The sequence below is a fragment of the Xenopus laevis genome, chromosome 4L, assembly GCF_017654675.1.
Source record: "Xenopus laevis strain J_2021 chromosome 4L, Xenopus_laevis_v10.1, whole genome shotgun sequence".
Classification (NCBI taxonomy): domain Eukaryota; kingdom Metazoa; phylum Chordata; class Amphibia; order Anura; family Pipidae; genus Xenopus; species Xenopus laevis.
The window spans coordinates 86,173,668-86,200,968 of record NC_054377.1 but is presented as its reverse complement, the minus strand read 5'-3'; the positions used below and the strand labels follow the sequence as shown (position 1 = coordinate 86,200,968).

Here is a 27,301-nt window from a genome sequence, read left to right as displayed (position 1 = left end):
TTTTGTCTCTATATCTATTTACCATACTAGGAAATTAGATTTGAGGTTCACCAGATTGTTAGTGGGTAGGTTTGCCAAGTTTTCTGGAAAAAATTCCATCCTACCTGTACTTTAATAGTTTTTCCCTGTTAATAACATTGGGGCCTCAAACAATATTTTTACTGGCTAGGTGACAACCCTAGGATTGGGTACCAGCAAAACCCTTAAACTCTTAGAAAAGGAGGTGTTACACACAATGCCCACAGCACTTTCGCAGAGGGGTTAATTGTTTAAAATCACACAAGAGACGTTAAAAGGTTCCACAGTTTATGTTAAAGCCTATAGTACCAAAGTCTACAGCCCATTGCTCCCCAGAGTCATGTTTCTAGTCTGTTTCCGTCCTTTGGTGTGTCAAGGATGTAATATATTATTGAAAACAGGTACTAGGTGGGTAGTCAGCTGTTCCACTGTAAGCAATATTAGCATAATCCTAGTAGTATGGCCAGAGTATGCAAGCAGTATAATATGCAGCAAGTTAACACCCTAGTTTTTTAATTTAGCTCAAAGCTATTTTTTAAAGTTTATTAATCACAATACACTGTGAAGGATAGGGATAATCTGGCCAATAGTTGTGCAAAACCAGAGAATTTTAAGGGTGAAGACATACGGAGACACGAGTAGTAACTACTTGTCACGGCTACAAAACGCCAGAAAATACTCTGCCATAGACAGTGCTGACAATTTCCTCTGCTAACACACACGTATAGAAAGTTATCAGTAAGTTATCAGAATTGTCAATTTTTGTAGCTGTGACAAGTAGCTACTACTAGAAGCTCTGTGTGTCTTCACCCTAGGGTCTGGCCACATGGGCAGATTCGGGAGATTACAGTCGCCAGGCGACAAATCTCTTCTTCTTTGATCTCCCCGATCTGCCTTCCGCTGGATAAAATGTAAATCGCCTGGGGGGCATGCACACGGAACGCTTTGTTTTCCGAAGTCACCCATAATTGCCTCACAAGGAAATCTAAGCGCTCTGTGTGCCTGCCCCCAGGCGATTTACATTTTATCCAGCGGAAGGCAGGGGAAGGCAGATCGGCGAGATTAGTCGCCGCGAAGAAGAGGAGATTTGACGCCTGGCTACTGTAATCTCCCCGAATCTGCCTGTGTGGCCAGACCCTAAATGGTGGATGAGACTTTCACAAGATATGAAAAACATAACATATGCAATAGATGTTGAGCAGTAACATTCAGTAACAAAGGGAATTGTATTTATATACTTACTTAGATAAACAGATAAAATAATTCATATAGAACAGCTGACTTGTGGCTTCCATTGTACTTGTAAACTTTTACTTAGCCTTGGAGTGCTCTCACATCCCCAATTTTGTGTATTCCTGTTCTTTAGCAGGGTTGGTGTAGTAGCTAAGCTTTGCTAAACTTAAACCATTTACAATAGGAATAATTCACAACCTGCTAGCTAGGGATGCACGATTTGGTTTGGCATTTGCCCAGTTTCAGCCATTTTTAGCAGGACATCACATAAAATGAATGGAGAAATGAACGGAGAGTGGCGGAATTTCACACTAGAGGACTGTAGCTACATCTAATTTCATTCTTTGATAAATATACCCCTTAGCATCCAGGTATAAGAGCAAACAGTTTTTTTTTTAATTTAATGTTGAAATTTGGCATGGGGCTAGACATGATGTCCATTTACCAGGTGCCTCCAAACCATGTGATTTGTGCTCTGATAAACTTCAGTCACCCTTTACTGCTACACTGCAAGTTAGAGTGATATAACCCCCTTCCACCCCCGCCAGACCATCTGCAGCCTATCAAAAGAACAATGGGCAGATTTTTTGTATTGCCCCACCTAGTAGAAGACATAAGAATAGCATCCAAGCCTGGAAAACCCTACTTTTTCCTGTTTGGGTGCTATTCTCATGTCTACCACTAGGTGGGGATCACGACATGGGTTGTGGTGAAATACAATAAGATGGGGAGAAACAATAGCTGTTTCAGTTTCTTCCAGAAGTGCTGGCTCCTTCTCAAAGCTCAGAATCAGGAACAAAGCACTGAGATGGCTGCCTCCACACCAATGTTACAGCTAAAAAAATACATTTGTGGGTTCAAGAATAACATTTTAAATGGTAAGGTGAATTATTTGCATTGTAAACAGTGTAATTTAAACCATAAAAATCATGACAGAATCCCTTAAAATGTGGCTAATGTAGCCCTGTATTCTTGTGTAAGGCACGGAGCACCATATTCTTGTGTAAGGCACGGAGCACCACATAGAGTAAAAAAGCCAATGTTTATTCGTCCATTAAAAAATCATTGCCAAAAAATGCCTGTAGTGCACAGAACCATTACGTTTGACACGTTTCGAAGCCCTCCAGCCACTTTTTCAAAAGCTTGATGTAATGTAGCCCTGTGAACAGGACACATCATACAACAATCATTCAATTCTTTGTAGTTTGGGTTGGGTGCTTAGGGGTAATATTCTTGCATGTGTATTTGTTGGGCCTTTTTTGGTTACAACATTTTCATTGTTTTATTAAATTTCTTCATTCTCGCTTACTCTCTGGCTCTGTCTTCTTCTCTTCCACTCCCCATACCTTTCCAGGATGCCAAAGTTTCTCTCATCTAAAATTCATTGTCTTGTCAGACTCCAGTTAGCTGTTGAGTGTGAGAACCATGAATCAACCATCGGCCAGCTACCATACTTTAGCAAAGACAAAAAAAATTGCACTCCATCACCGTGTCTCATAGCTTTTAGTAATATCGATCAGTGCAGGTCCCCTCCTTTCTCTTCCACTCTTCAGCCACCCACCCTCCCTATCAATTTTATCTCAGTCTGTTGAGTGTAAAGTCTTGTTTTCTGCCGTTGTATAAGAAAGATATATCAGCAAAGCCCCAAATATGTACCTATCAATTTTTTTTATTCCCAAGCTTTCACCTTTTTTCTATTATTATTATTGAATTGGAGTAGTTGGGTGAAACTGCATGACAGCTGTGTGACAGAATCCTCATTACTGCTCAGCCAGTAATTGTGATGCATCTCCCTCTCAGCCTTTTAACTTTCCTCCTCCTCCTGCCTCCCTCCCCTTACCTAATTTATAAAGTGATTGCACAGATTCAGAGTTTCTTAAATTATTACCCTCTACATACATCTAACCCTACCCTCTGTTTCTCTCTGCTTCATCCTGCTACAAATTTCTGATCCAAAAGTTGCATGGGAAATCTTGGAGAAATGTAGCTGTAATATTCTTATGAAATCAAATTCTCTGGCTAGTGTTTGACATAGTCCATAGCTGCTTCTGTAGTTAAGGACCTAATGCACTTGTTAAAACGTGAGTGAACTGCTGTATTAGCAGAGCAGTCTCTGTTTTAAATCTCTACAGAGATGATTTTAACAGGTGAAAACAGAAAAATTCACACCATGACAGTAGTTCATTAAGAGTCCAGGTTCAGTTCCTAGGAAAATGTAAGCATTTTAAACAAGGGACACAACAAATTTATTTAGTACATATTTCTTGTGAAAGTTGTTTTGAAACCCTGTATAAGTGTAGAAGGGAAACATTTACAACCGTCCTCCGACTGATGGAAAAACAAAGTCCTATTTAAACTGGCACCCACTCCCATCTGTTAGGATGGCATAATGCCTTACTCAAAGACTGACTGGATCCATGCCTCATTTTAGTTGTGCCAGGCAATCGTAGCGTCGAAGAGCTAGCCAGAATGATGCAGCATTTAGTAAATGTATCACTGTCCGTCATTATACTGTTGTGGAAAGAACAGCATGTTTAATTTCTGAAAACCACAGTCTGCATGGACACCTAGCATTCTAGTGATGTATATAGGGTACATTGTGAAACTATTTGTAATTATTATGTAAAAACATTGTATCCTGTCCTGGATACTCTGGATTAAACACATTCATCAGTTCAACTCTAATCATTGCAGTTGATAACAGCTGTACCTGTTGGCCAGGAACATGTGCAACAATGATTAGTTGTCTGAAGGAAAGTGTTATAATAAGAATAACTATTGTTATTTTTAAGGAGAATAACTCACTTCACCAAGAGAGGGGTAGAATGAGCTTTTATTTTTAAAAATACATAAAAGGTAATCCAGTTCAGTATTCTATTTATTCTAGCCCTCAAGAAACCAACTCCAGCTCTGTTTTGCTTTCTGTGGCTCTTTGTTTGAGAGATGTTGTTCTGCCCGAAAAAAATATATTTGTACCCAGGACACTGCAACAAATTGCATGGTAAAAAAAAAATATCTGTAGGATCTTATTACATGGTTGTTAAAGTGCTTTCCATCCTGGGGTGCTGCTATTTAAGGTCCTTTGCTTTGACATGTAAACTGCCTCTGTGATAAGTGCTCTGTCATTAGCACCCTTCCATTAGCCAACTCCGTCCTCCTTCTTTACTAGTCCCTGTCATTCTAGACTCGCGGTTCAGCAGAGACTATGAATGGTCAGGCTTGTCTTATATGCTTAGCAGCATACAGTGGTGAGCTGTTAGAAAAGCTAATTTGAGAGGCATTTTCTCGGAGATGTAACAAAGGCCAAGTTGCAAACTTATGTATCAGCCAGCTAGTGACACAGAGGACAGGAAAATGATCAGGCTTTACTGTTGTTTATTTCCATCTTTTACCCCCTGATAAAACATTCTGCCTTTTCATACGATCCATTAACCATATTGTGTTTTAAACCAAGTACAGTTTATTGAAGCCTGATTACTCTGTTTCACCTGCTGCTTCTCGGTTAACACACTAGTTGATTATATTAACAGGGGACACATTACCATTCATAATATGAACAGTTTCCCTTTTCAAGTAATATAAAAGATTACCATGTATTGGATTCATGATCACTATGAAAACATAATTTCACTTTGAAAACATATTTCACTTATTGTCTGCCTAATCTAATGTAAAGATGTTCACTGCACTTTACATTTTGAGGTGCTGTTAATCTAATGGCAATGTTCAGCTGAAGCAAGAATATGGCATCTTAACATAGATGTATAAATACAAATACAGGATTTGAACATGCAAAATCTATACCCCACTGTCTAAGGAGAAATACATATAAATGGATATATTACTTCCTGAAATTCTGAATAGAGTTAAGATATTCTTGTGAATATAAAAACTATATATTATGTGATCAGTTTTATACTTTTCTTCTTTGGCAAACAAAGCTCATTGGCAAAATCAGTAGTGTAAGAAGGCACTCATGCACAGACAATCATAGAATTTGATAGGTAATACTGAAAAGGTATGGAATAATATTCCATACTATATGGTTTTGACAGCATTAGAGTTAATAAACATTCTTATAAAGAAGAAAAACATGAAGAGGAAACAATAGGTAGAGATCCTAATCTGTAATTCACTTCATGTTGAATCTATGACTTGTTAACTTGAATTATGAGTCAGTAGGCAAAGCCAAGGATACAGAAAACTAGTGTCCCAGCAGGATATCCTCCCCTTGTTTATTTAGGAAAAAGCTAGGTATGCTTGCTTATTGTCTGATGCCAGAGGTGGTGGCTAAAAATAGTGCTCTTTGAAACCTTCATATGTTTAGAATGGCTCTGCTCAGGCGGTCAGGGCCTGTTGTTAAAGGGGAATAATTTAGGGGTCATTTTACGACCACAAGTACAGTGTGCAAAGTGCAATTTCAGATACAATTTGCTATGGTTTGTACCTAGCATCTGCGTTTCTGATAAAGGAGCCACCTGAGGCCGGGGTGGACGCATCACTAGTGCAGAGAGTGCAATTGCTCTTTCTCACTAGAAAAGCTAATTTTCCAGTTTAAAAACGGAGGTTTTGCTCTTACCAGTACCAGGAGGGTTTTTTTGTCGCCCCTAGTAACCTGCTCAGCAGTAGTCTGAGGTGAGTTTTTCAACTTGCCTCTTCAGCGCAGCACCCCTGGTATCCAGAATGCAAAGTTTGCCCACAATCCTAGCATAATTGTCGATGTGAGTGCACCCAATCAAGCTTGCGTGTTGACGAGAATGAGGATTTAAATCAAAAAAATCAAAATATCTTCATCTGATTATTTAGGGGCCAGCCTACTTCTCATATTACTTTGGCTACATTTTCTGCCTCTGGCAAGAATAGTATTGTGGTTGGTAATGGATAGAGAAAATTGGACAGAAAAACAAACACAGTTAGAAATGTTTGCATGTTTCCTTATTCCTTCAACAGTCATTTGCTGTGCTACATTGTATATTCATACCAGTTTACCCAGTCATGACTATATATGGTTCTTTGACAGGTCAATTTTATGAAGGTTGAATGATGACAGGTAGTTCTAATATGTATAGTTGTTAGAACTATATGGACCATTTTTAAATTCTTTAATTCTTTAATCACATGTACTTTTCTGGTAGTGTTTGGTAAAATGATAATTTTTATTAATTGTAAAGAAACATAACAGAGATAGGAAAGCCAGCCGCTCTAACCGGGCATCAGTTAAACGAATGTGCTGTTTTTTATTGCTGATAGAAGTTGTTTCTTGTTTTTTGTTCATGTGATTGTATCTCTGTTTCCATATAGGCAAAAAGAAGGTTGCCCTGTTTGATAGCCAAGCCCCAATCTGCCCTATATGCCAAGTCCTACTACGCCCAGGAGAGCTGCAGGAACACATGGAGCAGGAATTGGATAAACTTACTCAATTAAATATCAGGTAAGAATTTTCATGCCCCATACTAAAAATGTTAAAATAGCACGCCAAGGAAGGAACTATTTGGGTATAACACATAATATATATGAAAATTGTATTCATTAATTATTTTAAAATAATTATTTTTATAAGAATTATTGAAATATTCACCTGGTCCAGTGCAACAAAAAATGATAAAATACTTCAGTGTATAGTGTTTTATAGGATTTTGAGCTATAAAACATTCTTACAACTTCTACGTACAACTTCTAGGCCCAACTGCCCTCAGACATGAATGCAAGTGGTCAGAAATTCAACTTCTACCACAACTAAAGTACGGTCAATCAGGCACACGACCAAAGATACTGCATTTAAAGAATAAAAAATAGGGCCTTTATTAGGGCGATTCATATGTGTCACTATCCCTTCAAGTCAAATTTAGGTCAGCACTACAGCAGCAGCTCTGCAAACGAACATCTCTTAACAGTGACATCACTAGGAAACTAACAATATTCTATCATACTTCAAGTTTCTCTATTTGAAGTAATAATGTCATCATTTGTGGAATATTTTTATATAACCACTGCTGACTTCATTTAATTATTTCAGTGTAGATTGGGGGTCTGAGTTTATAGAAAGACCCTTTTTTCATTCGTTTTCCCCCTCTGACATCCAGAATGAGAGTTTTAGACAGAGTGTGTGTAATTGATGGCGTAATTTGGGTCTCATCCAACCTAATAAAGAGCCACTGCAAATTAGCGCACCAGCTTAAATGAAGAGAAGCAATTAGCGCCGGCAGAAACCTTATCAAGGAAGTGAGGGCCAAGGAGGGAGACACTGTGAAAGGACAGCAAGGTAGCAGCCTTCTTGCAGACCTCAGAGAGGAGGGTGATTTGAGCATGAGGTTTAATGGGAAACAAAGGGAATGCCTAAATCATAAACTTGACAAGTTCCAATTGTGATCCTGCTGACAAATGAAAAAGGATGGGGTTATTCCTTTAACTAACCGCAGCAGTTAAATAAGAGAAAGACAGGCTATCTCTTAGCTGCTAGGTTTGAGGCAGTCAGCCCCTTAGCAAGCTAAGGAAGAATAAGAGGTCTCTATTAATTATTAAATAACGACCTGGGCTGCACCATGATAGATAACATTCAATCTATTCCATGTACTGAGGCAATTGAAGCTAATCTCCGACAAAGGGCAGGGCTCTTAGTCACATTAGAGTGTGTTATCTTCACACATAGCCCCCAATTTCTCTATTGCCTGGTGCCATGTTAACCTCTGAATTACCACTGAAATCAGTATCAGGCAGAGTAAGCTACAAAATACAGAGTCAAATATAAATTTTATTCACAAGGACATTTATTCATGAGGCTGACATTGGATCATACAAAAAAGAAAATTGCTAGGGAGGCCTGTTTGTTATATTTGTGCTGGGCACACACAGGAAGATCTGCCAATGCGAACCTATTGCTATACACATATTATCCAGTCTTCTCCCAGTTAGTCTTATTACTGGATTTTGCAGCCTATTTAGCTGAGGTTCAGTTAAGATGCAACAAAGGTCTACAAATCACCCCCCCCCCCCAATTTTTTTTGTTTCTGTCCGCATTCTTCACATATATGAGTGGAGGGATTATAGATGTATGTTTACTTTTTAAGATAGGTTTTTAACCTGCAGCAAAACTTGTAGTTTCTGGGCCCCACAAGTTGAGTTTTTTCATGGTCTTTAAGCAAAATGATGTGTTTTGCAGATACTTTAGGGCAGTGGTTCTTAAACCGCAGGTTGCTGGCCCCTGGGGGGGTGGCTTGGAACAGTGGCAAGGGTACTTAACCTGAAGACCAGTGAGACCAAGGTGAGCTTTGGGGTAAATGTGTATTTTCTGTCCCACAAACTCTTGAATACTATGAGTGAATGACAGATTCACCTACATTTTCCTTTTTCATTTTTTGAGCTAAGGGGGGCACTGATTGGAAAAACAGAAGGAGGCTTGGTCAAATGTTGGACTCTTGGCTTGAACTGAAAAATTCTCACAGTCACTACAGGGTCCCAACAATGTCACATACACATTTATAGTCTCTATAGTTATGCCCCTGCACTAAATACCCTTAATACCCCAACTTTTAAAGTTATTAGCCTGTATTATTATGGACATATTCTTTACACTCCAACTTTGTGATCAAAATGTTAGTATTTATTGGTTAAAAAAAAGCAGTCAAAACATGACTGAAAAGTGCCCTTATTTTGTCTATGATATTGAACAAAGGAGGTAAAAGCAGCACCCTGGCAAACACAGCATGGAGGGCCGTCAGCCTGCAAACAAATGATCTCGATACTCAGAGCTGAGAGAGGGGGCAGGGAAAGAAGGACACTGGGTACGCTGCATGCAAATTTCATTTCAGAATCAGAGACTTTCTCTCAGAAGAGGTTTGTCGCCTCTGAGCCTTTCTACGTGTTACATATGTAACAGCCTCATTGAACTTGACATGTCAAATTCAGGCCATTTGTGCAAAATCTCCCTCTAATAATACCGTTTCATTTTCCTCAAATGAGACTTGAATGCATGTAAAATGGAAAAGGATATTTAAACTCTAACATTAGGCAGATGTCTTTGCCAGGGGCCGAGTGAATATATGAGATTCTGAAGTGCTTAACACGTTTTCACTGCTCTCTTGTAGAATATGTCACCAATTGTATTATTTTCCTCCTAGCCTTTCACTTTAAGCGAAAAATGTAAATTGAAAAAAAAAAGTGCAGATTTATTTTTTTTAACTCTTCTGGTGCTAGCATCTTTAGCACCAGAAACAGCTTCTCTGCCTTTGTATATGTTACCGTACTAGTATGTGGAATATTTATTTAACTAATATCAATAACAAGGAGCTTACAAAACATACAGCATAGAATCTTGGTGAAACTAACATGATGTTGGTGATATTAACACCGTTTGAAAGCTTACAAACATAACAGTAATTTTACATGGGTCCTTGTGCTGTACCTCCTTTATCTTTACTAACTTTGTGCCACCTTGCAGCACTGCATCTGTGCTGACAGTATCCCGATGGGAACTCTGGGGGACCCTGGTGCAATTGCACCTCCTGCCCCTACTCCCCACTGGTACTACCGCAACTGTATGGGTTATCCCCAGTCGCATAACTATAGGATGGCCAGACCAAAGGGTCTGCTGCTCTAAAGTTGTATACAAATCTCCCCTCTTCATCCGTTCACCTACCTGATTGCTGGTGAGTAGGGTGGGTCGGAAGTGAGCAGGTGGGAGGGTAGTGGGGAGGGCAGATCAGGTGTGGCTTTGTGCACCAGGCCTCTCCAACAAGAGATGCCCAGAGCCATGTAGTTACACCACTGATTATCTCTCTTGCTATCAGTAGTACAAATCCAAGCAGCTTTGTTACTGTAAATTTTATGTAGATTTGCTCTATCTGTACATTATGGGTTGCTTATGAACCTGAATTGCCCAGGTGCAGTTTTCAATAGCAACCACCAATAATCAATCTATTTTAACATTCAGCCATAAGTTAAAATATTAAAGAAAAGATTTGACTGGTCACTATTGGTGACTGCACTTTTGCTTTTTAGCATATATGTCTGTAAATGGGCACTTATAAGTATCATGATTGATTATGTATTTTATTGTTAGTATGCATGCATTAAAAAACAAAGAGGGTTACAAGCACTTTATAAGTTATGCAAAATCTCACAAACTAAAGCAGGTCAGAAGATAAGCGAAACAGGACGCAGTCAATGAGGAGCTTAATGTCAGTGATGCTGAAGGTAATTGTATTGTTCTGTTAGTCACATCAGGTACTAGACCTATGGGCACATTGCTAGCAGAACCATTATAGTAAGTTTGCAGTCTATAGCATGCTTTTCATGCTTTTCTATGCCAATTTCTCTAATTATGTCAGTAGTGTGGTCTTTGTGATTAAAAGCGCAAAGACAGTTTTGGATTATTTCCTTTAACAGCTAAATCTTGTGCCCTCATTTCCCTTGCTTTGGGTGAGCTATTTATTTTCAGCCCTTTCCACCCTTTCTATCTCTCTTGAGCATCCACCACGAAGCTGTAATCACAAAGTGCTGCCTCAGATTTTTAGCTTCATTTCTTCTCTGCCTTCACAGCATAGAGTGTGCATCGGAAGCACCTGAGCCTGATAGAGCCAGCAAGAAACCTCTTGGCTTTGTATATTTGGGCTATGAATCTTTATGTCAAAGTATGAGTAAAGTCAAGCAGACCAGGCTCAATTTAGTATGTACTAAAAACTGATGCTTTGATGAAATTGTATGGTAGTCCCCACTTGCAGATGTATGGTAAAAATGTGATAATTGTGGAAGGATTTTATCTTGCACAATTGATGATTTCTGCACCAGTCCATTTAAAGGGGCAAATTCACTAGCCGGCGGAGTTGTGCCAGCAATGGCTTCGTCGCACTTCGCCTGGCGAATTTTCGCCAGCGCTCTGTAAATTCACTAAAATGTGAAGTTGCGCTCAGCGAAGCGAAGCGTAAGGTAGCAAAGTTGCGCTAGCGAAAATTCGCCAGGCAAAGCGAAGTTGCACTTGCAAAGGGGAATTTGCATACGACGGGAACTTAAAGTTTGAATGGACGTATATGTTACAGCAAATACATAAAACTAAACAAGTCCAGGGAACCTTAATAAATGCAAATAGAGATGTTTTATTGCCCTACACATGTGCCCAAAGTATAGTTTATGTGCCATATGTTATGAAAAGTAGGGGGGAAACAGGGTACCAAAAAAAGTCCTATCTACTCTATTGCACTTTGTCAAGTCTGAGCTGGCGAAGGCAAGTCTGGCGTAAGAGGTAACGTTCAGTAAAACCAACTTCTTAGTGAATTTGTGTAGTAAAGTTCTTTAGCCCTGGTGAAAATTTGCCTGGTGTTAGAGTGCGAAGTTGTGCTACAATCTATCTCCTTCGCTAGCATATTTTCGCAAGCGCCCATTAGTAAATAGGCGAAATATCAAACTTACTTAACACTGGCGAATTTTCGCCAGTGTTCACCTCTTCGCACCTTAGTGAATTTCCCCCAAAGAATCTCAATTCTCAACACTTGTAAATCACTTTCTATTTCTTTAGAGATCCATTTACATACAACAAGTCAGATCCAAATTTACACTGGAAAGTGACTTTCCCTGTAAGATTTTGTCATGATCATGGTTCAGAAGCATTAAGTTGCCTGTTCTTTTCAGTTTGACATTTTCAGACAGATTGGAATGTGCATCAGATTATGTAAAATAAAGGAATAGTTTCCATCATGAGCATGTCCAGTCATCCACAGCAGTACCTTGTCTTGAGGACAAGCTTACAATTTCATTTCCTTTACATACACTCACAATAAGATCAGTTTCAAAAGCTAGTTTATTAATTAATTGGAAGGAGAAATGGGACCACACAAACACAGTCAGAACATACAAAGTCCATGCTGAGAGTTGCCTGACATGGCCCCAGAGCTGCTACAGATTTTCTCTTGCTACACAAGAGAAAACTCTTTGAACTGTTACAATTACTACAACCAAATTATTCTTTACTTTAACTGACTTGTACATGTGTAGACTTCTATTTGTAGCCACTACATAATAATAATCAGTGTGGTCTTTCTCACAGACTCACAGACTCTGTATATAGGTATAGTAACACAGCAAAACACAACAGTGAGTGGGTGAAAGAACAGCCAGTCAGCCAGCAAATTATTGGCATGCTCCTGTCAATGGAACTCTCTTTTGGGACTTGAAGACCTCTCAGCAAGTGTTTGCAGACTTGCTTCCAAAAGCAACCTGGCAGGATGGATAGCTTACTCTGATTTTTCTTTCCAAGACTGTTGCAAGATATTTTTTTTACCCAGAAACAGGAAATTGATACAGCTAGTTGAATTTTCATCCTTCAACTAAATCTAGCCTTATAGCTATATTGTATATTTTCATTCATATATTAGGATTTCATTAAACATACAAGAATGGCTAAATATAAAGTAATAACATTCTGTAAGTATTATTAACTTGCTTACCAAGGCTAAAAAGGAAGTATTTTCCATTCACAATTATTGGGTTGTTTTAAGAACATACTATGCATGGACACTAGCAGACATACAGCCTGGCACCACCTGGTGGCCATTGGGAAATAGGACCAGTAAAAAGAACAAAATATTCATGAGGGGATGTAATACGTTTCATTAGCACAAAAAACATTCGCAAAAACACAATTTTTAACAACGATTGCGATTTTTAATTACATTCCCCCTATAGTTTGCAAATTTGTGCACATAGGGCTCCTAGCTTATCTCTTTGGAACTAATAAACAGTAATGCTTTAGGTCAGGACTATCACTATATATATATATATCCTTGAAAAAGGTCCAAACAGGGACCGAAACGTCGGGCATAGATACGATGCATCTACGCTGAATAGTTAAAGGAAAATCCAACCCTAAAGTTAAAAAAAACCTACCCCCCCCTTCCATACATAGACCCCCCTCCCTCCTCCCCCAGCCTAAGTGTTACCCCGGGCAAATGCCCCTTTGGTGCAGATTCAGGCATCGGAGTTCACGGGCGCCATCTTCTTCTGTTCGGTAATCTTCGGAATGAGACCGACGCAGTCGGAGCAACTTTTTGCATCGCAACCACTGCGCATGCACCGAAACGCATGAAAATTGCAGAAGCACGGGTCTCATTCCGAAGATTACCGAATCGGCAGAAGGTGGCGCCCGTGAACTCCGATGCCTGAATCTGCACCGAGGAGTAAGTAAAACATAAGGGGCATTTGCCCGTGGGTAACACTTAGGCTGGAGGAAGGAGGGAGGGGGGTCTCTGTAGGGTAGGGGGTAGGGTTTTTTCTAACTTTAGGGTTGAATTCACCTTAAAGGTATGAAAAACATTAGCCCTGCTGTGCTGTACAGCAATGAATATCAGCCATATTTAACAGTAAAAAAAAAACATTTAATTGTCCTGTTGTCGTTTGTGGCATATTTACATTTTGCCATGTGCTGACACACATTCCTAATATACTGGCTGGTTTGCTGGAGTATTGGAGCCTTCTGTGCCCTAGGTGGAAATCAATGGAAAATTCCCTGCAAGTGATGGCCTTTTTACATGCAGTGGGTACAGTATATTCCAGGTAGGTAGTATGCAGTTGTAAAGCACTGGGTATTCAAAGCAATTATAGATTCACATAATTATGACTGATTTTCATTATGCAGTAGAACCCCCATTTTACTTTTTTCAGGGGACCAGAACCAGAAAAAAATGGTGTAAAATCCATTAAAATGTAAAATCCGTGAGATGCTTTGTGCATCATATATTGGTGGGACCAAAAAGAAACGATGTAAAATTAAGCAAAATTTTTAATCAGGGTATGTAAAATCGAGGTTTCAGTGTATGAACTTTGGCAATACATGTTTACAGTTATGCATCCATTCGATCTGCAAACATTTGAAACCTTTGAAAATGTCTGTATATGTACAGTTTGTATTTTATGCCTTTTAAAGTAAATTTCTCAATACTAATCACCCTGCATGTGTTTTTCCCTTTTGCTGTTCCTTCAACCTTGTCTCTGCCCTATACCCATTTGTGTTTTAGCATGCTCCCTCCGCTATCAGTTCATTTCCTCCAGCCCCTTTCATATCAAAGTGACGCCTGCAAGCTGACTGCTTCTAAAATGCCCCTTGGCACTTGCTGACACTGTGGATATGCACAGCAAGTTAAATTCCCACCTGATCAATAAAGGAGAGAAGGCAGTACGTCCGACCGGTCGATATTTTTTTATCTGTCTTCAGCCCTGCCCGGCTGATGACAACCCCCTCTCTTGCAAAGACACTCAAGGGCGTTAGACCCCAGCACTCCTGATTTGTATTTTCTCCTCTGAGAAAATTCAGATGCCTACAAAAAAGTTGACTGGTTTGGCCTTTCCTTAATAATGTCGCTATGATTTATTTCAGTTTTTAATTGAAAAAATTTGCGAATTAATTGATTTCAGAGACTTGCCAATTAACATTGTAATTGGGCACAAGATAAATTTCTTTGGATTTCTGCTGGTGACCCGTCTATCGTTCTATCTCCATGAATCGCGTTGCTGAGGGTAATGGGAGCAACTGGTGATGTAGCAAAGAGAAGAAGAGACATAATATTTAAAATGCATCCAGGCCAACCCTCTATAATTTAAGGGGAGAAACATAAAAGCTAATAAGGAGCGCAGTGACAAGACTCAACAGAGATGACACAACATAGCATAAATCCATGCACAAACAGACACATAGCAGGGATTATTAACCTTTTCATACAGCTGTATTCAGATTTTAATAAATTGATTCTGGAACAATGATAACCTCTAACTAGGTATCACTGCTGTTTTAATATACAGTATAATATAAACATGAAACATGCACCGTAACTGTTTCTTAGGTCTAATACAGTTAGTTCTTTTGTAATAGGATTTGTTTGCCAGGCATGCATTTTAAAGGGCAAATAACATAACATCAATATAAAGCTTATAAATATAGTGTGTGAAAGCCATGTAAGTATCCTAGACACAAAAGCTATATTTGGATTTAAGTGTCCTGTTATTATAGGCTGAATATACATTTTTTTTTGTCTTTGCCTGTCAAGCAGTATTTAAAAAATAAATATTAGAAAAATGTACATATTAAACGCAACTAGAAAAGTTACATTTTCATTTCAAAACAAGATTGAGAAAGCCCTTATGTAAACAGGGGCCTTAGAGGGTAATGTGCAGCAACATAAAGTGAGGTGACAGCTGTCATCTGTTCCCCAGCTCCAGGCACATCAAGAGGTATTTGAACTTCAATTCATTCCTGATAAGGAGAGAGCACAGATATGGAGCTGAGCTCATCCACAAGCTGGAGATTTCCATGTAAGAACCATCATTACGCCTTCAGTTTGCAAAGGCTTGGGCAGATTTTCAGTACGACTTAACTTAATCCTTATGTAGGCCTTCTGTAAACCAGCAAGATCAGGCTGGATAACTTCCTATATCCCCCTGTCTTCTTTAATACAATGATGCTTTTCAAGGCCATACTATAAGAAAAATAAGTTTCACCTAATAAGAACTCTCTCTACAAGAGAAAATAATCAGAAACTATAACACAGTTGTTATAATATCACTAATTAAAAAATCCTAGTAGAAAAAAAATGCTTTATAACAATTGTGCAATCAATATTTCCTCTTTGTTTGTGTTGTATTGCTGTTCTTGCTGCCACTTAAATCCATCTACAGAATCTGATTTTGAAGCTCAGCTTGTTAAAGAACAGAGGGAAGTAGTAATTATAGCTTCATTTTATAACAACCAATTATGCAGCTCATTGTATTTCAACCAGATTTAGTGAAGTGCTTATCTAAAAAAAAGTAAATTAAAAAAATAATTTTGTCACATGTCATGCTAAACTCAAGAGATTATACATCGGTGCCTCTGCTCTGCAAATAAACTCTGTAGGACATACCATTTGATGAGCATTTATTGCGCAATTGAGAATTTTTCTCACCACACGATAAATCTAGGCCATCAGTTCCAATAACTCTCTAAATTGATCTGAGTAAATCTGAGGCTAAGTGCAATGATACATTCACCTTATTAGACCCAGTGTGAAATAAATTATGCTGTAGTCTCGTACTGTCATATTAAGAACCCTGGTAAATACCTGCAATTACCTACCATTTAAATCAGGAGAAAATACAAACACAATGTTGTAAACAGAATTATCTAAGATAGTTGTTACTTACAGATATTAATATATAATTATATATAATATAATAAGTCTGTGTTGTCATATACAGAATTCATAGAAACAAAAAAGATTTTCTGATTTTCTAAATTTAGAAGTATACATGAATATCTGAATCTGCAGGGTATTTATTAATGAGTTTACTGTAAGTGGTAATTTTGCTTTTAGCTAGTTCTGCTTTGACCATCTCTAGCCACAGTCGATCTTTCTCTGTTTCGTAATTCACCCAACAGACAAGAAGTTTTAGTTCCCAGGCTGATCCAAGCTGTGTCGGAGGACGGGAGAGGAAATTTACGATGAAAGAAATCTGTTTATTATCTGACAAATGCTGGCCCTAGTGTTGATGCTTTGCCTTTATCCTCCTTCAGACCATCCCTGATATCTGTCCTTTCCCCCTTTGCAGCAAATAAATCATGGAAAGAAAGAGAGGTGAAAGCCTGCTTTCTGTCACTGGAGGTGAGAAGACTTATAGCTTTGGACACTTTATCCACTGCTTATCCCACCAATATACAGGCTGAAAATATATAGCCCTCCTCCATCCTTTTTAACAGGCAGACAATGGAACTACATCCCCATATATTACACACAGACACAAACACATAGGGGGTTATTTACTTAAACTCGAATTTATCTCAGCTTTTTATTAAACTAAGCTTGACCAACTCCCATCCACAATTATACCTTATTTATCAATAAAATAACTTGAAAAGGTCAGGTCTGGAAAAGACTCGATAAAATCATCCGAAAACTCAAATCGTATGAATTTGACAGATTTGATGCCCGAAACACTCGATTTTTTTCAGGTTATCCCTGAATTTTTCTAATTATTGGACGAAACCCAGCACAAAAATCTTCAAATTGTAAAAGGGACACCTGCCATTGACTTATACATGACCTCCTGCAGGTTTGACATATCAGATTTATGGGTTCAGACTTTTAGCAGCTTCAGGGTATAATAAAGCTTGCAAAAATTGTAGTTTTTGCCCAAAAAACCTTGACCAAAAAAAAATCGAGGCTTAGTAAATGCTATAGTAAGTAAAGATTAAATCAATTAGTTTTATAGCATACTTTTTATTTATAATAATTACATAACAAGCCCCATTAAGATTTCAAACGCTGTATAGATTTGTTATAACAATACAAATTAAGAATAAAGTGTTATTCAAAATATCTACTATGTGGGAAGAGATCTAGTGGATCTCGATCCAGGAATGTTTGGCAACACGATATTCCTGTAAGTCTTTCAAGCTGCTTTGGGCCTTGGATGAAAGTAAGCAAACTAATGATGTAATAGGAATAATAGGAATAATATAATTCCTACCACATTATAATAATGCAGTAGGAATAGTAAGCAACACGGAGCTGGTGCATATAGGAGTTTTAGGGTAGGTTAGCTCGCTTGGCTGCAACCTAATTAGTTCATATAGCAAGAAAAGGTTGTTTGGGGGCTCTGCTTGCTGGGGTCTACAGTTGTCAAGTTGTGAGGATTCACGGGGATGGATTTATGTGGGTTAGGCTTGATGGCAATGTATGTTTGAATGGTAAGATCCATCAAGGCTAATCCAATGTGCTAAAACTATCAAGAAAATTTGGTTGAATTTTCTTTATGTCTTGCCAAAAAGAGCTTAGGCATAAGTTTTAACCAGCTTGTGGGCATCCATAGCTTTAGTTGACAACAAGACACATTTAGGTAGGCAGAAGAGTGTAATGAGATATATATATATTATATAGTTATATAGTAACTAATATATGCATTAAGGATTTTGTTTTTCATAACCATCAGATATCTGTGCTGCCTAATGCTTAAAAATGATAAAATAATTTTGTGCTTAACAATGTTGAGTGTCAATAATAGAATGTACATTTATGCCTTCCTATAAATAATACTGTATTTATTGGTAACAATTTACTTTTTTTACACACACACACACACAAATAATTTTTTGCAACTAGCAGTACCTTCTAAATTTTGTCCTGGGCCTGGTGATCTAAAATCAGTAGCTGCTGTGGAGAAAAAAAATCTAGGTTTACACTTTTTCATGTTTAGTAGATTAGCTGAGTCTTACCAACTAATCACCTCATCTAACTTAAGGCATTATGAGGCAGATTTATCAAAGGTCGAATTTCGATTTCAAGTGAGTTTAAAAACTCCCCCAAACTCCCATAAATTCGAAATTCGACCAATGGAATCGACCCTAACTCAATTTGAGTTTTTTTCTCCAAAGAAATATTGAATTTCAGGAAGTCCTCAAACAATTCAAAATTGATCCCTGGACCTCTCCCATTGACTTAAACAGCAATTTGGCAGGTTTTAGGTGGCGGGCCAGAGTATAATAAATCTCAAAAATCGAATTAGCATTTTTAAAAAACTGGAATCTAATTTGAATAACTCCCTAGTTGAATTTGACAGTTTTGACCATAAAAAAAACTTGACATTTCCTATTAGAATTTTCAATTTGACCTTTGATAAATCTGCCTGTTAATGTCACAGTTCATAATACTTTTGTAGAGCTTTTAATTACAGGTAAAAAGAGGGAAGATTATCAAAAAAGCAAAGTTGTCTGTTGTAATAAACTAGATACTAATTCCCCAAACAGTTTTAAACAAATGGTAAATTATGAAAGAACTGATGGTAATTATTGTATTTTACTAGGAAGAAGAGAAGTTTTTTTTATTTTCAAAGGATAATTCTGTGTAAATCACCTTAATTAAAAGTGTCACAATAGTCCAATGAATATGATACTTGGTAACTAATTTCCTGTGTACATGTTATAATTTAAAACGCATGTTTCAGTCGGGTGTGGAAATGTAGCTGGCACTGAAATAATATGCTGGTATAGGGTTATTACTATGTAAATGGGTAATTATTTCAGTGCCAAGACTGGAAGAGTGATTAAGGGGACTTCCCAGGCCCCCACTCATCTGTCTGCGTACATAAAAAGCCAATGGGGGATTTATCAGTGTTTTCAGAAAGAAAATTGCTACAGTTTTAACCAGACATTTTCCCTTTCAAAGTAATAGGATAATTTCATTAATAAATGCATTCTCCTTTCCAGCAGATGTAAAATGCAAAGGATTTTACTGTACACACCCCATGATCTTTATAGGCTGTTTTCAGTCTCGTATATCCTTTATAGTTAAGACCATTTCTTATCTCTCTTCATATATATATATATTCTTAAAGGGCACACCATTGACCACACAATCACTGCTTTGGTGCCAGTCATCATATATAGCTTATATATTAATTTCAAATTGAAATTGAAACCAAAATTTTCCACGCTTACATTCCCAAAGGCAACATTATGGGGCTGAGTTATACTAAGCATATCATCTCTGCTAATACTAAGTTATTTATCAAAGGTCGAGTTTCTGAAGTTGTGAGGTTTGTGAGGTTTTTTTCTCAAATAAACTCAAAACTCAAATGTTTGCTTATTAATGAAAAAACTGAAATGTGAAAAACTCAATTGAATGCAATCGGTGAAAAAAACTTGAATACCTCAAATTTATCGAGTTAAAGGCTAAAAAACTCAAATACTTCAACTTTATCATAATTTTATAATTTAGATTACCATACCTTATGTCTTTTAAAAAAATAATTTAAACATAAAATAAACCCAGCAGAACTGTTTTGACTTAAATGAGGACTAATTATACTGTATCTTAACTTGGATACAAGTATTGTTTTATTATTACAAAGAAAAAGGTTATTTTTAAAAAAAAATTAAATTATATGATTAAAATGGAATCTATGGGAGATGGCCATCCCATAATTCGGAGCTTAAATGTTTTCTGCATAACGGATCCCATACCTGTACTTCTGCAACAAAAAGTGATCACTCTGGTCACACACATTATACATATGGCATATTAAATATTATGCATAGATATTTTTACTCTGGCATAAGATACAGGAAGGCAGTGTAACTGTAAAGTGAGTTTTTACTAGCTGGTAAGTCTGACTGAAATCTGTTATTCCCAGCTCTTTTTACCACAAGCTGCAGAAACAAATAATTTGATAGGATAGATGAAAATAAGCCCTACATACAGCCCCAGGAGAAGGCATCTCCTCCTATCCCTTCACGTTTCATAACATCCAGCCATCTGCCAAATCAAGGAGCATTAAAGGAAGCCAAATTCAATTTCTCCCCCATGCCACTGCTGTTCAGCATCTGGGACTAAAGTGCCCTCAACAAACTGAACATGACAAGAACATTGTTTTTTCTGTCACATCTCATGTGTGGATCTTTGGAAAAGTCTCATAAAAATGTATTGATGTCACTGATATTACTCATGCTGAGTGTTGGAGGGAATAGGGGTGTGCTGGAGTGTGAGTATGTGTGTATGCACGGGCGCACGTGGATATTAATACGGAGTAGATCTGATTTGATATGTCTTGTTCTATTGTCAGCATCTGTTTAGCGATGGGTTTCTAATACTGGCTGGCTCCTGATCGCTCATCCTCAGCTCCTGACTGCAGGCTTGCATACAAATTTTGTTATTAAATACACAGCCTGCAATTCCTCCCTCCCATCCATCAGAGCCGAGAGGCTACAAGGAGCTTGTCTCGGGCAAGGGACGAACAGCCACCCGCACTAAATGTACTTACAAGCCCCAGCATCGCTTGAAACATATTTCAAGATTCTTTAGTGCTGCAGGTGCTTGGTAACCTGACAAATCGAATCAGGGAGAAATAATTTATCTCCCTCTGCTGTTTGCTGCATGTTAGCTGGAGAATTTACATCAGAAAGATTACTTTAATAACCAAAAAATTATAGCTCAATCCTGTTTGGGACGTAGGCTTTAATATGTAATTGTTTCAGATTTAACCTGTCTTAAGGGGAAAATGGCGTTATTAAATTTCAGGCGTATAGCTCCAGGAGCAATAGTGGGTGGAGGGTAGAGGGGGAACATTGGGTTTTATTGGCAGACTCCAAACATTAAAAAGACGGCAAGCAGATACAACAAATCATGTCAGTATTTCTAGCATTGTGTTACAGCTTAGAAATTTTTAAACTTCATTCTTGTGATACATTTTTTTCTACTTTTGGTGCCATAAAATACAGAAATCTAGTAAGACTGGTATTTTACTTCTCCTATACAGATAAACCAGACTGGATTTTACTCTTGTAATAATATAGTTATCTATTAATGCTAAATGATTTGGAAGTCAAAATCCCGTTGAAGATAACATGTTATTTTCTAGCAAAAACCCAGATCAGGCTTTTGCTTCATTACCATAAACCTTGTTCCACTATATGACCAGTTTGAATCAGGGCTGTGGCGACTCATTTTAGGGTACCTCTGACTCCGACTCCTCTGTAACTCCAAAATAGTGAAAGTGTATCAAAGTACATATACAAGGCATTTTATCACTGCCAAAGCTCAAGAATATAAACTAATTCTAAACCAAAATCAAAGTTAAACTACATAATGCAAAAACTATTGGAAAACCTAAAAAATTTTTATATTAATTCATCCTGGCATATAGCTGTAGAATAGCTGTTAAATCCAATCCAAAATTAACTAAAGTATTGTTCTTAGAAACAGAATTTCTTCTGCCATATCCTCCTTCATAGAAGCTCTTAAATCTGATAATTTTCAGTGCTTGTATTCAAAATTATTAAGAGTCGGAGTCAGTATATTTTTGGTGATTCTGACTCCAAAGTTGCTTCCAACTCCACAACTCCGACTATGTGGTTATATAAGGAGAATAAGGAGAAAACTGGCCACACGTGCAGCTCATACTTTACTATGTCAGCTGATGCCCTGATGCATTGGGTCACTGGGTATTTTGAGCCAATGCAAATATCTATATGAACATCAGTGGTGGAGGCCCATTCTGTGTAAGTGTGCTGGCATGAGATTTGATGATGTCATGTATGTATCAGTGATATCATTGCAGTTCTTCTACTGCACGACAGGTATATCTTTGACCGACTTATTGAAACATCATGTTAGAGGGTTGTAGCATTGATTGTTGCCTTTGCTCTCCCACTGCTCTAAGGGTTACCTATATGTGAGAGAATTGGAAGTCTAAGAGCACAGGCCCCGTACATTTGTAAGCAGCAATAAAACACGTTTTTAGGGGTTATGTTATTTTGATAATTGTTCAAATTATTTAATAATAAAAGAGCATAGTAAATAACATATTTTAGTGGGAACATATAATTTTAATGCTGCTTCTACACCTCTGTAACTGCTCTGCCCTCCAGCCCAGAGTATAAAATGCAGATACAACTAAATTGTTCATTGCCCCACTTTATAGTGAAATCTCTTGAAGTAGTGGAGATTTTCCCACATAGCTATCGTATGAAGATGCCACTTGCTGCATACTGTTGAGAAAACTCAATATGCAACTAGGCAACTTGCAAATATTGCACTATAACCCACAAGGTGCAGAAGGGTTACATTTGATACATACCTGTAAGATACCTGTACATACCTCTTTCTGTTATCCAACATTTGTAAGCAGGGGATTGGTATCTGTATACTGAAATTAGTATATTTACTATTTGCGCAGTAGCATTAATATATTACTGGGTTCAATAATTTAGGAGATAGTTTTAAGACACTGTTACTTCCCTACTTATTTATTTGTAGACCACATTTAATGGAAAGTTGGGTTAGGTGCATTTCCAGGTCATTCCAGCAACAGGACAGATGCCAGTGACAAGACAGAAAAGGTTAAATATTAATTACAAAGTATGGAAAAAATTCAGCAAATTGGTCTTAAAAACTGTAATAGATGTGAAAAGGCTACTTTTCGTACTGGATAATAAATATTAACACGGAATTAATCATTTCTTCTGTTTAATACTCTCTTTGTTTTCTTTATCGGCAGTAAGAATTCCTTGCAGAAAGAAATCATGGCTCCATGCACACCAAAGGTAAGTTTCAGACTCATGTACTTCAGACTTTACAAAAGTCCCTGTACTTGGGAGAATCCTTCATAAATGCTATAGTAAAACTTGACAGAAAAATATAAAGCATGCGAACAAACCAAATATTTGGCTAGGGGAAAATACAGGGTTGTTCTGCCATTAAAACAAACGAAGGTAATTTTTCAAAGCACAGACGCAATCCACAGGCAGTTGTGCAAGTACCATGGTAAAGAGCAGCTATATATTTTACAAATCATGTATCAAATTTGATACAGAACCCAGGACAACATGTTAGAGATGTTTGTTTTAAATTAACTATATAAAAATGTAACTGCCGAAACAAGTATTTGAAAGTATATCAGATTTAAAAGAGGGATTATTTTGGTGTAAATAGATGAATTGTTAGAAAAGTATAGTAAAAATAAAAAAGTCAGTAGATTTGAATGCTGCACACCTTGCCGTTCCATTGATGACAATGTAGGCCAGCACACGTTAAATGTATTCTGTGAACAGAGCAAACGTGTTTATACCTGAAAATAATGTGTAATATGATGTATGTAGTAGCAGCAGCAATCAAAATGCTGCATGTGACATACCCCACAATTGCATAAATATATAAGATCTGATCTCTAATATAATAGAAAATAGCATAGCACTGTTAAAAATTGTTTATAAAATTGAATATATTTTTTACAAAGTGGTAATTCTCTGGCAACAGAATGGCTTTAACGAGACCAATTGCTTAGTTGAATATCTCTTCGTCAACTAGTGGATCTGAAATATTTTCCCTGAAACCAAAAGAGCGTGGTTTCAGAATATCTTTAGAAATAGACACTCTAAAAGATGCAGCTAATCTGCTATCATTTACAAAAGATATAGATAAATATAAAAATGATTTTGCTTCATTTTTTTCTTGGGTAAGGTTCTTATTAGGCACTCTGTTGCCTGCATTCACAAATAAGAGCTTTAATTTCTTGCCCATTCGGTACCTTTGAGGTTAAGCAAAACATTATTCCTTCATGGCAATTTGTCACTCACGCAGTTCACTTCCCATTACAGTGATACATTAGATTCATATCACTAAGCAGATCCAGTGACAAGAACAGGCAGAAGGGATTAAGAAATTGTTTGTCTAATTTGCATTTAGTGCAATTTCACAGAAAATTGCTTCTTCTGACTAGTCTGGGAAAAAAGAGCAGGATGTCATCTAAATCATCAAAAGAAGGACTGGGTTTAAGTTCATTCCCAGTAGCTGATAGATGATTAAATTGAACCTAATGTAAAATGTTACTGGTTTTATATCTAGCATTTTCTTGCCAGCAATGTTTTACCTCACAGACAGAGTGATCTGGAATTTTACATTATCTACAGAACATGACACATCAAACACATATTGAACTCCATCACTGCAGTATGGATGTCTGCTGTTGAGGGTTTATATTCATCCCTGAAGTAACAACCACCAAGTCCAGCTTTTTGATTGAACTGTCGTCAGGCAACCTTTGACTTGATACCACAGAGGGAATATTGCATTCTTTGACATGATGCCATCATAAAGCTACTTTATCATGGCTTATTTGTAATGCCCCTGGGCTGCGTGTTTTTTCATGCCTGTTGATCTCAGTAATAAGGAACAAAATTCTAAGAAAGGAGAACTGGTCAGACTTTTCCAAAAAGAGAGGATAGTCCTAGTTCCCCACAGGGAGCCATTTTAGTAGGCAAACAGTCACATCTGTTTCATGACTGAGGATTAAATAGGTCTGTAGAGCCATTGCAAATAAAAAGGGATCAGCTGAGTCTTGCAGGTTTATTCTTCTTTGCTCTTCTCTGTTCGTTAAAGTCCTCAGAGCATTAACTTCAAGAGTTCTTCAGGAAAAAGCAAAACCTAGTGATACAGCTGAAAAAGCTTTCATCTGGCTATTATGCAAAGCTTTAAAGCATGTTAGCTTTGAGTATTCATTGTTTTCCTTGTTACATTATTCCAATGCAATCTCCTTTTGGTCTCAGTTTAAGGTTTTCTTTATTGTGACTTCAAGCTGTTTTATTTTGATATCTTCTGGTTGTAGCTATCATTATGCTTAATTGTGAGGATAATGGATGCCTGTTGCAGCACAATGCAGCTGCAATGATATTCAGCTCTGTTCACTATAGAGCAGTTCAGGGTACGATGGCATTTTCTGGATGGTTTTGAAATATCTTTGTTAAGAAACAGCCTCATATTAAAATAACTAGTATGATTGCATGTCTTCCCCTTTTTACATTTCCTTTTCTGACTAGCATGCTTTTAAAGCTTTTGGGATCACGTATACACTTTGATTTCTAATTCTGCTACCGGCACTTTTAAAAATTGGTGCCATGTTATATTGGGACCCAATTCCAGGAATACTAGGGGGTTTTTTTTCTTTTTTTTTATATCACCTTTTTAGTGCTACAGCAGATCAAAATCCATAACCCAGTTTACAAAAAGAGCAATTTATGAAGTCAGGCAGTGCTGTCCAACTGGACTAATTTTCTTTAATACAGGTCTCTGAACATTTTTAATAGTGTAAATTTAACCTACTGCTTACAAAACACTGCCTTAACCTGTAAGTGGTACCTGCCATAGAATGCACAGTGTTGGCATGGCAGTACTTTGATGTCAGCACTGTTAACTTTACAGTGGATGGCACTTCAATCCTGTTGGTATTTTCTCCACGAGTATTTTCACTAGTCTAATGGTTCCAACAATTCAGTCTACTGTATAATTCTGCCAAATATAAGCAGTGTGACTGAACACAAGTTAAAAATATGTATGGAAAGCCTTAGTTATTGATTTGTTTTATAAAGCTATCATTGACAGCCAACTGATTGGTGGGGAGCTCTTTCCAGTTCATGGGTTTTCACTACTAGCATTATAGCATTTGTCAAAAGGAGACATTGAGTAGGAAAGCTGTGGAGCTGCAAGGATGTGTGGACAAGTGGGGGATATAGCACATGAGAGGCTTTAGTCAGTAGAGATAGTGGGATCGGTAGAGAGAGGTGAAACACTAGTGGGTAGTGTCTGGTCTTGGTAAATATACATGATGATGCTTCAGCGTTGTGCAAACTCGTTGTGCAAACTATCTAGTATTTAAGGGGAACTATCTTGAAAATTAAGATTTAATATAAGCGTCATCATGTTGAAATAAGAAACTTTCTAAATACAATCAATTAAATATTCTGCATCGTAAAGTCTGGGGTATATGGGCAGATACGATTACTACGAACACACCCCAAGACCCTATTTAGCAAACCACCTACGTACTGTATATGGGAACAGAAGCTAACACGTGCCCACGTTGGCTAAATTAACCCCCCCCATGCATCCCTGTTTGAATGTTTGAGTTTTAAAAACAAAAAAGAAGGGTTTGTTCTTCAATTGTGGAAATCATTGATTCAGAGACGACTCTCACTACGGTGTAGAGTAGCTCAACCCATGTAAATAATCAATGTACGCATTGAATATCATTGTAAAATTATCCTTTATTTCTGTATGTGGAAGATGCAACCACTAAATAAAAAACATAAAAAAAATATTCTGCATCATTTCTGAAATAATCAAGTTTATCTTCACTATCCCTCTATCGTCATCTGTTTCTCTTTATTCTCTCTTTAGGCGGGAGTTGGGTGTCTGATATTCATTGACAGTTAGATCCAATATATCTTATAGGGGGCTCCTTTTGCCTGGAAGATGTATTAGAGCTCACTCTATTGAAATCACCAAACATAATGTCTCTCTACATGCAGGATTTCTGCAAAGGGCAGTTGTTTTGTTAGAATTTGTTTGTAATGAGAATTTATTTGATTGAGTTTGAATTCATCTGCTAGGATAGGAAGCCCCCTATAAGATATATTGTATCTAACTGTCAATGAATATCTGACACCCAACTCCTGCAAGAAGACAGAATGAAGAGAAAAAGACGCTGAGAGAGGGATAGTGAATATAAACTTGAGTAGAACAGAAATGATGCAGAATATTTAATT

At 37.5% G+C, this 27,301-nt stretch overlaps 1 protein-coding gene across 4 annotated transcripts in view; it reads left to right on the top strand.

The window, feature by feature from the left end:
• The window catches only part of rnf220.1.L (ring finger protein 220, gene 1 L homeolog), a 165,499-nt gene that overhangs the window by 91,748 nt on the left and 46,450 nt on the right, over nt 1-27,301 (top strand). For all 4 annotated transcript variants that reach the window (XM_041590436.1, XM_018258352.2, XM_018258351.2 and 1 more), the window contains 2 exons: nt 6,553-6,682; nt 23,260-23,305. In XM_041590436.1, coding sequence (XP_041446370.1) covers nt 6,553-6,682; nt 23,260-23,305 — 176 coding nt within the window. The remainder of the gene's footprint in view (nt 1-6,552; nt 6,683-23,259; nt 23,306-27,301) is intronic.